The 13,714-nt window shown below is 42.5% G+C and overlaps 1 protein-coding gene across 4 annotated transcripts in view; it reads left to right on the forward strand.

The window, feature by feature from the left end:
- RNF38 (ring finger protein 38) overlaps nucleotides 1–4,129 on the forward strand; it is a 91,858-nt gene extending 87,729 nt beyond the window's left edge. For all 4 annotated transcript variants that reach the window (XM_012000597.1, XM_012000596.1, XM_012000593.1 and 1 more), the window contains one exon: nucleotides 709–4,129. In XM_012000597.1, the coding sequence (XP_011855987.1) occupies nucleotides 709–771 (63 nt within the window). In that variant the 3' untranslated portion in view covers nucleotides 772–4,129. The remainder of the gene's footprint in view (nucleotides 1–708) is intronic.
- The last annotated feature ends 9,585 nt before the right edge of the window (nucleotides 4,130–13,714 follow it).

A 13,714-nucleotide genomic window follows, 5' to 3' on the forward strand; every position in this document is an offset into this window, starting at 1 on the left:
ACCTGTTAATCCTAGGTTCTCAGGAAGCTGAGGCAGGAGGATCACTTAGGCCCAGGAGTTCAAGTCTGTAATGAGCTGTAATCATGCCACTGTGCTCCTGTGGACAACAGGGTTTAACCCTGTCTCAAAAAAGAAAAAAAAAAAAAGACTAACCAAGGTGTTTTAATGTCAGTTGTTAACTTGGTCCAAACTGGTGAATGTAATCTTGTTTGTATATTTTAACAGACCTACTAAAAATCATTCATGGCGGCCAGGTGTGGTGGCTCACACCTGTAATCCCAGCACTTTGGGAGGCCGAGGTGGGTGGATCACCCGAGGGTCAGGAGTTTGAGACCAGCCTGACCAACATGGTGAAACCCCGTCTCTACTAAAATACAAAAATTAGCCCGGCATAGTGGTGGGCACTGTAATCTCAGCTCCTCGGGAGGCTGAGGCAGGAGAATCGCTTGAACCCAGGAGGCGATGGTTGCAGTCAGCCAAGATCATGCCATTGCACTCCAGCCTGGGCAGCAAGAGCGAAACTCCATCTCAAAAAATTCATGGGCTAATTTGGAGGTTTGTGGGTTAAAAAAAGACACAAATTGCTTTGTACCTCTTCAGAGGAACAAAGAATGTAAAAACTGTGGGAAGTAAAAGTAGTTCCATTGCTTTTAATGTGTTTCATTGTATATGTCACAATTTAAACAAGTTTTCCCTTTTGTTTTGTAGGCAAATCGTACTTGCCCAATTTGCCGAGCTGATGCTTCAGAAGTGCATCGGGATTCAGAATGACCAACCTAAGAAGCACAAATTTAGTTTGGGTGTTCCTCATCACATGTATATACGGACTATCCATTGAACTTAATCTGTGTGGCTTCCAGCCCTCCCTTTACCAAAAGGGTCAATGGACCTTTCTTTGCACTGTGTGACTTAATCAACTATAAAAGCTTACAATTAGTCTTCACAGTTATGGGATTGTTATACTAACCGTGTGATTGGAACTCCAAAGACTTCTTCTTTAGCTTAATTTTGTGTGTGCACTAACATTCCCTGGTTTTTGTGTGATCATTCCGAGTGTTGCTGCAAGATTACAGTGGACGTGATCTTTTAGCATGTGCTTTTATAAAAAGTGGTAGCTACAGATGATATAGCAATCTACCTTATATAGAGCCTTCAGAAACTGTGAGTGGAAATGAATGCAGCGTATGACTGTTGGTGATAAGTGTATCTGTGTGAGAGTGTGCACAACTACTTGTGAGAGGGCATGGTAGCTAACGTGTGTATGAGATCCTATATACCAGCATGTACCAAGAATGTGTGTGTAGTTTTAATTATGCTGCAATGTATAATCTGGTGTGTTATTTAAACAGCACTAGTACTGTACACTGGTTTTTTTCCCCTTGTGTTTGCTGTTGCACACTGATTGCTGAGGGTGCATCAATTACAAGCATTGAATACTCCATCCCCTTCCCTCCCAATGAATGGAATGAGAAAAGCCTTCTCCTTTGCTTCAGGCAGCTGTCACCTTCTCTTTATTGGTGGTCCTAAGTAGGTCACTTAAGGAAAAAAAAAAAAGTGTAACAAAATTCTCACTCCATGAACCTGATTTTTTTTATTCTGTTGTGGAAATTTTAAAATCTCCAACTTGCTGTTTCCAAAAAGAAGGTGCAATATCATACATTATCAGTTAGCAATATTAGCATTTCAATCAATGATTTGAATGTTGATACTTTTTTTCCTTTACATTTCCAGTTTCTTACAGAAAGTACCTGTGATTTTTTTTTAATGTTTAGATTTGTAGTCTATTCTGAAGATATTTGATTAATATATTTCTAAGAAGACCACTAGTTCCATGAAGTCTCACCTCGTTGACTTCCACCAGAACAAAATCTGTTAATTCAGCTTGACTTCTGATATGTATTCTGTGTTCAAGCTCCTGTGGGCAACTAAATTGTTTTAAGAAAGCTATATTTCTGTCCATATTAATTCACTTGCCAGACTCCAGTTCTGAAAGTTGTCTAGTTCTTCCTTCATCACATGTGCTTCTCATCGAAACCCCTGTTTCAGGATGGATCAAGTGCTGTTACAGCTCATGTTCCTTAGACCTGATTTGTTTTGATGTTTTATCGCTTTTCCTTTTAATTTTTGTTTGAATGAGAAAAGTTTAATACAACAGGTGTCCAGAATACTTGCAGTATAAATGAAGATTTGATTTTTGTATAAAAAATAATGCTGTTAAACAGGAATTGACCTTCATTTAGTTGATCTAACACATAGCTGTGTGGGGTTTTTTTTAGTAGGTTCTTTGAGCATAATTCAGATTGTTTAAAGTCATTTTTCCAGCAGTGTTTAAATTACTTTCTCATTCTTTTAGTGTCTTCAACATTGTCTGCCTCTTCCTGCAGTTGATGTAATTGCTTTGTTTGCAATAGCACAAGCTGCATTATTCCAGTCAGGACTGTGATAACTTGCTGCCAGCCCCACTCAACTTTCAGTTGGTTCTGTGTCAGTTTTCCACTCAGTGTTAACTACTTGTTACTGCCGTGCTGCTTGCCCTCCCTTGAAGTGTCTATAAGCTCATCACAGCCTAGAGTTAAGTAAAGTCAATTCACAGAAGCACAATTTTGCCCTTTTTGAGACACTGTTGCCTCTATCTAGTCGTACACGTAGGGTTTTGCACACTCTGTTTGCCCTTAGGTTGTCAGTGCATCAGAAATACATCTAAACAGTGGTAAAAATGCACATGTTACTTTTAAATCATTAGGATATCCCTCACCTGTTCCTGATGAATAAAAAGTGTGTTAAAGACCAAAATTCTTGGCATAATAATCAGCTACATACAAATCACGTATAGTTTAATCTTTTTTTAAAGAAAAAAAATCATGTTTAAAATGGCAAAAGCCCATCTTATACACTTTTATATAGCTGCAAAAAATTTATATCTGTACAGATCTAACATAACACTACTACACTCAGTATTCATTTTATTGAAGCATGCAAGTAAAGCACTTTTTCTAATTTATATAGAGATACCTAATTAACACGGCACATTGTACTAATGACTAGGAGTAGCAGCTTTTTCTTCCCTCCCTCTATGAATTCTTATAATGTCCCTTTTTCTGTAAATTTTTGAGAGGCAGTTGGCAATTTCGGAGGCAGCAGGGTCTGTTTTGGTAAAGTCTTGAATTTCGTTGTTGCACTCTTGTGACTGATCTCTCTGTGGGAATGTCTTTTCTTTGCATGGGGCTCATAGAGATGTGTGCAAACTTGCTTATTGTGGTTAGTGTGTATCAGGAATACACACACACACACACGTATTCTGACCAGCTCAGGCTTGCCACAGTGAGCAGCTTTGTGGCTAGCAAAAGAGAACAGTTTATTTGTGCCCAGCCATTGTCACCTTGGGTGATGCACCAGATAGCAGACAGATGTTGGTTCATGGCCTTCGTCCTCTTTCCTCCTAAAATAATATTGGCTTTACCATCTTAACTCAGCTGTGGGTTTTTTGTGGGTTCTTGCTTGTTTTTTGGCATGAATTGTCATCTTTGGTGTTTTTTTTTTTTAACCCCCACCCCTCAAAAAAGTAAGGCCTCCAGGTATCAAGATCTCATATTAGGATTTTCTGTCCTTAACTTTTTGAGCAAAATCTGGAAAATGTGAAAGCATATTTAGATTTTATATACCATCTGAAATGTGATTTGTTAAGATTCTTAAATTTGGGCCTCTTAGAATAATTTTGAATGAGATCTACCGACTCACTTGTGAGAATATTTTTCGCAGATATCTTTCGGCCTTTTCATTAGAAAGCTGTTTGTCCCCCTGTTGGTACATTTGGTTACCTCATTTTGCCGTTTGTTTCCGATTGTGAAAGCTCACAGGGGTGTTTTTCGGAATCATTTGCTGAGTCATTTTCTCAAATCATATTCCATTGTATCAGTTAACATATAGTTTTAAATGTATGTATTATAAATATCTGTAACCAAATCATTTGAAGGCTTGATAAATTTTTAACAAAGTTTGTACATTTTTTATGAAAGTTACTAGTAATGCTTTACTAAGTAGTGCAATGAATTTTTATTTTTAATCCCTGTGCCCAATTTTGGAGTTGAGAGGGTTGTTGGTAATAAATGTATGATGTACACTTAAAACATTTGTTGTTTCATGTCACTGTGTTAGGGATGGGGAAGAGTTGTATATGCATGGGGATGGAGAGATAGCAGCAGGAAGATAGAGCTAGGTTGAATTACTGGCTGCCAGATTCTGTATTTCTGCGTTTGTGTAAACAACTTAGAAATGCAAAAGTAACTAGCATTGTAACATATGGTACATATTTATAAAGGCCAAGAAGATAGCAGAAAGAGTACAGCCAAATATGTGGTGTATGCATTTGAACAGTAGAGTTATATAAGCAACATAGTGAGACCCCTATCTCTACAAAAATGTTTGTTTTAAAAATTAGCTGGGCCTCGTGGCACACACCTATAGTCCTAGCTACTTAGAAGTCTGAGGTTGGAGGATCACTTGAGCCCAGGAATTTGAGGTTACGGTGAGCTATATTTGTGCCACTGCACTCCAGCCTGGGCAGTAGCAAGAAGACCCTGTCTCTAAAGGGAGGGAAAAAAAAAAGCTGGGTACGGTGGTTCACACCTGTAATCCTGGCACTTTGGGAGGCCAAGTTGGGCAGATCACGAGGTCAGGAGTTCAAGACCAGCCTGGCCAACCTGGTGAAACCCCGACTCTACTAAAAATACAAAAATTAGCCAGGCCTGGTGGCACATGTCTGTAATACCAGCTATTCGGGAGGCTGAGGCAGGAAAATCGCTTGAACCCAGAAGGCGTAGGTTGCAATGAGCCGAGATCGTGCCACTGCACTCCAGCCTGGGTGACAGCAAGACTCCATCTTGGGGGGCGGGGGGGATGTAGGTAACTAGAATTCAACTAGTTCTTTCTATATATGTTAACCGTAAGAGGCGGGAAAGAAGACTGCAATAGACAACTAGTCAGATTCGTCCACATTAGCTACAGTTTATGTACAACTTCCTGTCAACATAATATATGGAAAGAGGAGCCTCTGCTTGTCATTTTCCATATATGTTTGTATAGTTTTCCTTTGACTAAAAAAGGAAGAAAATAAAAACAATATACTTACGCATATGCTATGTTAAGATTTTACCCTCTTGACTGGCTCCAGTACTCATCTGACAGAAGTGACCACATCCTGATTTTTTTTCCCTCCTTTTTCCAACATACGTAGAAGAGTACTTATGTTTAACTTTGAATGTTTCAAGAAACCCAAAACTTACGCCATGTCTTATGACAGAGGCATTTACTGCTAAGTACCCATGACTACCCAAGTCACCCTACTTATTTAAATAAGTCATGGAGGGACATGGTTCTGGCCAAGGGCCTGTAAGCATAGGCTATGTGGCCTTTCCATGCAGAAGCATACATAAAAGCCAGCTTTCTTCCTCTGCTTGGGTAGTCGCATCCTGTGTCACTCCCTAGAAAAGAGTTGTGGTTTTTGTTTTGTTTTTTTTCCCCTGCTCTTTCCTCCAGGCTGGAGTACAGTGATGTGATCTTGGCTCACAGCAACCTCCGTCTCCCGGGTTCAAGTGATTCTCCTGCTTCCGCCTTCCAAGTAGCTGGGATTAAAGATGTGTGCCATGACACTCAGCTAATTTTTGCATTTTTAGTAGAGACAGGGTTTATGCCATGTTGGCCAGGCTGGTCTCAACTACTGACCTCATCACCCGCCTCAGGCTCCCAAAGTGCTGGGATTACAGGCATGAGCCACCATGCCCAGCCGAGAGGATAAGATTCTTATGAATGGGAGGATCACATCACAGCTAAGTGTTTCAGCTCTCTTGTACACTTCAATGAACTGGATGAACAAGGCCGTTCAATAAAGTGTAATTAGCCACATTAGAAAGAAAACTTGAAATTATTTTTAATATTCAGTCAAATATACCAAAATATTTCTACTGTAATATTAAGATCCTTTACATTTTCTCCTACCAAGTCTTTGAAATCCAGTGTGTATGTTACATTGACAGCGTATCTCAATTTGGACGAGCCACATTTCAAATACTCAGTAGCCACATCTGCATAGTGGCCACCAAGTTAGATGGCATAGGTCTAGACCAGAACTATGCAAAGCTACCTGGTTTCTAAAGAACTGAACGTTACTCGTGATAATCCCAAGATGATTTGCTATTATTGCATGCCTTAACAAACTATAGTATGATTTTAAAACATTCTATATATAGTTGAATGTAACTTTTGTTGCTATAATACATTAGAAAATACTCATTTTTAAAGCAGTCTGAATTTCTCTGAAGCTGCCATAGATAATATTCAAGAACAAAGCTCCTTGTTTGTCAGTAAATTTTCAGATATATTTGCTTGAATTCACAGCTATTTAAATTGGGCCAGGCACAGTGGCTCCCACCTATAATCCCAGCACTTTGGAGGCCAAGGTGGGTGGATCACTTGAGGTCAGGAGTTCAAGACCAGCCTAGCCAACATGGTGAAACCGCATCTCTACTAAAAATACAAAAAAAAAAAAAGGGTCGGGCATGGTGGCTCACACCTGTAATCCCAACACTTTGCGAGGCTGAGGCAGGCAGATCATGAGGTCAAGAGATGGAGACCATCCTAGCCAACATGGTGAAACCCCGTCTCTACTAAAAATACAAAAATTTGCTGGGTATGGTGGCACATGTCTGTAGTCCCAGCTACTCTGGAGGCTGAGGCAAGAGAATCGCTTGAACCCAGGAGGCAGAGGTTGCAGTGAGCTGAGATCGCACCCCTGGACTTCAGCCTGGCAACCCACCGAGACTCCGTCTCAGAAAAGCTGGGCGAGGTAGCAGATGCCTACTGTAATCCCAGCTACTTGGGAGGCTGAGGCAGGAGAATCACTTGAACCTGGGAGGCAGAGGTTGCAGTGAGCCAAGATTATGTCACTGCACTCCAGTCTGGGCAACAGAGTAAGACTCTGTCTCAAAAAAATTTTTTTTAAATAATTTGATCCTCATAAAATTCAGCATTCCGAAGAATTGGGGGTAGGAAACTTGAGCCTCACTTTGAGATGGAGTGGATTCCTCTTGAGATTCTCTACAGCACACATACTCTTGACCTTTTCATGTATCTCTGTCTCCTAATTTGGCAGGAAATACAGGAAAAGAAACAAGGAAAAGGCCAGGCGTGGTGACTCAAGCCTGTAATCCCAGCACTTTGGGAGGCCGAGACGGGCAGATCACGAGGTCAGGAGATCGAGACCATCCTGGCTAACATGGTGAAACCCCGTCTCTACTAAAAAATGCAAAAAACTAGCCAGGCGAGGTGGCGGGTGCCTGTAGTCCCAGCTACTCGGGAGGCTGAGGCAGGAGAATGGCATGAACCTGGGAGGTGGAGCTTGCAGTGAGCTGAGATCCCACCACTGCACTCCAGCCTGGGCGGCAGAGCGAGACTCCGTTTCAAAAAGAAAAAAAAAAAGAAAAAGAAACAAGGACAAAACATCAACATAGTGACAGCCAGGAATATTATGTTACCTTATCATCTGAAAATATGTGGTAGAATTAGTTTGGATATTTCCCCACTATAGAAAAGAAGTGAATTGTTCAGGAAGAAGAAATTCACCTCCCCTTCAAACGTCTAGTTCTTGGTCTACACATGGGAACAATGCATGGTGACTTGTTAATAACCAGTGAGCCACACCTAGCAGTCTGCCAGGACCCAGTAGTCTGGCTAAATCAGGTGGTTATTGCATATCTTCTGGTGAAGAGTTCTCCAGTTGGGTATGGTCGCTCACACCTGTAATCTCACTTTGAGAGGCTGCATCTGGCTGATGGCTTGAGCTCAAGAGTTGAGACCAGGCTGGTCAACATGGTGAAACCTCATCTCTACAAAAAAATACAACAACAAAAAACAAGGCCGCACGTGGTGGTGCACACCTGTAGTCCCAGCTACTAGGGAGACTGAAGCAGGAGGATTGCCTGAGCCCAGGAGGTAGAGGCTGCAGTGAACTCTGATCATGCCACTGCACTCCAGCCTGGATGACAGAGTGAGGCCCTGTCTTTTAAAAAAAAAAAAAAAAAAAAAAGACCCTCCAAATGTGTGCTGACGTGGATTTCTGATAGTTCAAACTTAATCCTAGTATGATAGACATTTCTGTAGTCAGTGTAAGCAGTATTGTATCCAGACATCCTAATTGTCTCTTTTTCTCCTTTTCTGCTTTTGGACGTTAGTACTAAACTTTAGCTGAATCAGAGGAAAATAACGACTCATCTACCAAAATAAGGCCGGTTCCCTTGCCAATAAAAAATGTGTCACTGTCCATGGTGATTCATGCTTAGAATGCCCCATCCTTGATGCCATTAAAGAGGAAAATAGGTCACATTTACTCTAATTCCAGAAGATCTACAGGAAACTGAGACCATCTCTCTGATCGAAGCTACAAATTTTAGTTAGGGAAACAAATCAGGAAAAAGCACTCACATTGAGTTATTGTTCAACACACACACACAGAGGTCCAGGTCCTTGCTAAGGAATATTCACAACCTAACTCGGCTCCATGAACTTTTATTGAGCACCAGCTTATGCCAGGCAGCTTTGAAATCAGGTCTTTAGTGTATTCATTTCTTAGTGCTGCCATAACAAGTTACCACAAATGTGATGGCTTAAAGCAAAGTTACTCTCTCATGGTTGAGGCTACAAGTTAGAAGTCAAGATGTTGGCAGAGTCGGTTTTCTCTGGCGGCTCTGGGGGAGAATTTGTTCCATGCCTCTCTCCTAGCTTCTGATGGCTGCTAGCAACCCTCGGCATATCTTGGCTTGTAGACATAACTCCAATCTCTGCCTCTGTCTTTACATGGCCACCTCCCACGTGTCTATGTTCTTCAGCTGGGTGGAAGGTCCCATGCCTCTGCACAGATGTCAGCAATGAGATCGGCTGTAGGGATACTTGTAAGAAAAGCCCAATCCAGGCTGGGTGTGGTGGCTTATCCCTGTAATCCCAGCATTTTGGGAGGCCGAGGCAGGCAGATCACCTGAGGTTGGGAGTTCGAGACCAGCCTGACCAACATGGAGAAATCTCATCTACTAAAAATACAAAATTAGCCAGGCGTGGTGGCACATGCCTATAATCCCAGCTACTCGGGAGCCTGAGGCAGGAGAATCACTTGAGCCCAGGAGGCGGAAGTCGTACCATTGCACTCCAGCCTGGGCAACAAGAGCGAAACCCTGTCTAAAAAACCAAACGAACAAACAAACAAAAAAGCCAGATTTGTTTCAACTCAATAAATCATTTTGGATCTGTTCTAACAAAGGAACTTGAGACTTCAGAATGTCTCATCATAAAGGATGGCCAAAATAATTTGGCCTAGAAAATGTTAACAAAGCTCACTCATTCCTGCAGTCAAAGATAAACCTCAGTCATGCTCTCACAGACTGATTTAAAGTAGCACTGCTTTCTGGTAGGTCCATGAAAATAAATTCACTATGAAATGCATCATCAGATAGATGAGCTTAAAGGGAATAGATAGGAAGCCTACAACCTGTGTCCCACGTGGAGAATCAAAATCTAATGAACCTTGAAGACATCATGCGAAGTGAAAGCAGCCAGACACAAAAGGCCACTTACTGTATGATCCTGTTTATATGAAATGTTAAGAATTGACAGCTCTACAGAGAAAGTATTAATAGATGAGTGGTAGACTAGAGCTAAGGGGATAGTGGGGTTGAGGGTGATAATGAAAGGCTATAAGGTTTCTTTGGGAGGTAATGAAAATGTTCTAAAATTGATTATGGTGATGGATGACAACTCCAAGTATATTGAAAGCCATTGAATTGTACAAAGTGGATCAATTGTATGGTACAAGTATCGCTAATTGAACTATATATTAATAAAGCTGGTTTTAAAAAGCACAATGACATATACCCACCAGAAAATATCTATAATTAGAAAGATTAACAATACCATGTGTTGGTGAGGATGTGAAGCAAACAAATTCCCATCCACTGTTGATGGTAACATAAACTGGAACAACCAATTTAGAAAACTGGTTGGCATTGTCTACTAAAGTTCATGTGCTATAACCCAGTCACTCTTCTTCTAGGTATATTCCTAATAAGATGCACGCGTATGGGCACCAAAAGCCATGTACAATAATGTTCACAGCAGACTATAAAAGCCCAAAACTGGAAACAATCCAAATGTTTATCAACCACAGGGCTGATAATAAATTATGGTTGAGCTTTACAATGGTCTTTATACAGCAAAGAGAAAACCAACTACACCGAGCAACATGGGTGAATCTTGCTAATGCACTGAAAAAGACCCAGAAGAGCACACTCCGTGCCTTATTCAACATACTTGTGAGAATGTTCTTACAAACTGTTCCAACTGTAGGAAGATCAACAAGCAGAATTGATCTGTGATGTGAGAAGATGTGATCATGATTACCCTAGCCAGGCGGTTGTGACCTACAGGAGCTCAGGGCATGAGGAGGCATGTGGGCTGTCAATCATTTTTTATTTGTTGATCTGCATGTTTGGTTGCACAAAAGGTTCAATTTGAGAAATTCATTGTTCAATCTTCCGTATAATTTTATAAACTTTTTTTTTTTTTTTTTTTTTTGAGTTTTGCTCTTGTTGCCCAGGCTGAAGTGCAGTGGCGCGATATTGGCTCACAGCAATGTCTGCCTTCCAGGTTCAAGCCATTCTCCTGCCTCAGCCTCCCAAGTAGCTGGGACTACAGGCCTGCGCCACTATGCCTGGCTTTTTTTTTTTTTTTTTTTTTTTTTTTTTTTTTTTTTTTTGTATTTTTAGTAGAGACGAGGTTTCTCCATGTTGGTTGGTCAGGCTGGTCTCAAACTCCTGACCTCAGGTGATCTGCCCGCCTCAGCCTCCCAAAGTGCTGGGATTACAAGCGTGAGCCACCACACCTGGCTATACATTTTATTTAAAAAAAATAAGTGGTAGACCCCACTCTGTGACACTTTATAGAGGCACAGCTGTACAATGCAAGGGCAGGTGAATTTTTATCATCCAGATAGCTTTATCAATATCCCTAATGCTGTATTACATAAAACCTAAACAAGTCCCCCAAATCACTGTCCTCATCCCAAAACATGTTTTTAACTTGATTTTAAGTTAAAAAAAAATCAGAGCAGCAATATTTCTATTAGAATATTGCCACTATGCTAGTAAAGTATTTATATATGACATTTACACCAGGAGGCACTGTTGTTCAAAACCAAGTACTAAATACAGTACAAGCTTCTTAATGCGCAGGTCAGGATTGATGCGGTTATAAGCAGCCAATGTGCTTTCATATTGCTTGTATTCGTGGAAAGCATACAGTAGAAATCTGCCTGCCAGAAGAGTCCAGGATCACTACAGCTTACAGCCTCGTTCCTTCTTGAGCAATGTTGTGTTTATTCCCTACAGCAGGGGGCTTCTAAAAGTTTAAATGGTTTTTGAATATTTAATAATGGATTTTTTTTTTTTTTTTTTTCTGATTGTGTTCTTTTTTCTTTTGAGACAGAGTCTCATTCTGTCGCCCAGGCTGGAGTGCAGTGGCGTGATATCGGCTCACTGCAACCTCCACCTCCTGGGTTCATGTGAGTCTCCTGCCTCAGCCTCCCGAGTAGCTGGGATTACAGGCACCCGCTACAATTTCACCATGTTGGACAGGCTGGTCTCGAACTCCTGACCTCAAGTGATCCGCCCACCTCAGCCTCCAAAAGTGCTGGGATTACAGGTGTGAGGCACCGTGCCCAGCCTTGGTTGTATTCTAAAATGCAAATTTGTTTAGCTTTAAAGTCAAGCCTCCTCTGTACTGAACAAGACTGATTCCTGCATATGAATTCCACTCCCATGCTCCTTCCACATAGACATAGGTACTGTTAAGACTGGAGCTACCATGTTGGCTGAAGCCTGCCTCTCCCAACCACAGGTTTGCCAGTGGCTTCCTAAATGTCAGGTCTAATGAACACATTCCCGTCTTTGTGCTGCTGGACTGCTCTATGCTGTGTGACTCTGCATTTCTGGGTGCGGAGGCCTGGCAAGGACAGGCCAGAGGAAGGCTGCCGCGGCTCCCATGACTCGCCCTTTGGCTGTCATGACACTCCTCTCACTAAGTTCTCCATGTGCCTGAGTTCTCTCTCCTGAGTTTCTTTTTCTCTGGCCCACCCATTCCCATCAGGGCTCGCTAGGATATGACCCTCACCATTATCCCATTCTGTGTACTCTTCCTGGAGCTACTGCATCCTCTCCTACTTGCATCAGCAACATTTTTATAGTTCCCCTAGCACAGGAATTCCTATCTGCAGTCCCACTTCTCCTTGTGTTTCCTGCTAAACATCTCCTCCCGAAGTTATCCTCCTGAAGATCCTGTAGGCCAAGTTGTCTAACCCATGGCCTGCGGGCCCACATGCAGCCCAGGACAGCTTTGAATGTGGCCCAACACAAATTCGTAAACTTTCTTAAAACATGAGATTTTTTGGCAATTTTTTTTTCAGCTCATCAGCTATCATTAGTTATAGAGTTTTATGTGTAGCTCAAGACAATTCTTCTTCCAATGTGGCCCAGAGAAGTCAAAAGATTGGACACCCCAGCGGCAGGCACTCAAACTCAGCATATCCAAATATGGACTCTTCAAACTTCCCCGCAAACATATTTCTTCTCCTGTGCTGTTTGGCTCCACTACTGGCCTACCATTCCCCCGATACCCTAGCCAGAAACGGGAGGGTCATCCTTGACTCTTTCATCTTCTGCCTCCCCCACGCCTAGTGAATGGTCCTTTTCTTTCCCTTTCCTCCACAGCCCTAGTTCAGACCCCATCATCTCCTGCCTTTCCATCATGATCTCGCTTCCTGCTTTGTACCCCCCACTTTCATATTCAGACCTCTGCACAGCCTCCAGAGGGGATCACTCAAATACAAACTGATCATGGCCCTTTTACCCTCGACTCTCACCCACAGCTCCAAACCCTTAAGTGGCTCTCCCCTGCCACAGGACAAAGTCCATTATTAGATGCTCCCCTTCCCAACAAGAGCCTTCTTAACCTGCTCCTAATAACGGCTCCAGCCTTGGCTCCCAGAACTCCCTTGCCCGGCATATTACACTCCGGCAGCGTCGACCTGCTTCCAGTTCCCCCAGACACACTGGGCCCCAGATTCCCCTCTGCCTGGAAGTCCTTTTCCTCCCTCCTCTGTCTTCTCCCCTGACTCAATTCTGGTATCCCCTCCTCCAGGAAACCTTTCCTGAATTTTATAAGCGAGGGAGCAAGATGCTGCACCCCCTCCTCCTGTTGTGAGCTTGCCGAGTTCTCATCTTTTCCCAGGTGGAATGGTGTGCTTTCCGCTGGCCTGTGAGCATCTTGTGCTGGCACTGACTCATGTCTTTACCTCTAGGGCCCAGCACAGGGCCTGGCACATAGCAGGGGTTGAATAAATGTGTGTGTGTGTGACGGAGTCTCGCTGTGTCACCCAGGCTGAAGTTCAGTGGCACAATCTCGGCTCACTGTAACCTCTGCCTCCCAGGCTCAAGCAATTCTCCTGCTTCAGCCTCCCAAGTAGCTGGGATGACAGGCGCACACCACCACCGCCTGGCTAATTTTTGTATTTTTAGTAGAGATGGGTTTTCACCATGTTGGCCAGGCTGGTCTCAAACTCCTGACCTCAAGCGATCTGCCTGCCTCAGCCTTCCAAAGTGCTGGGATTACAGGCTTGAGC

This window comes from Mandrillus leucophaeus, unplaced genomic scaffold (genome assembly GCF_000951045.1).
Source record: "Mandrillus leucophaeus isolate KB7577 unplaced genomic scaffold, Mleu.le_1.0 Scaffold632, whole genome shotgun sequence".
In the NCBI taxonomy this organism is placed as follows: Eukaryota; Metazoa; Chordata; class Mammalia; order Primates; family Cercopithecidae; genus Mandrillus; species Mandrillus leucophaeus.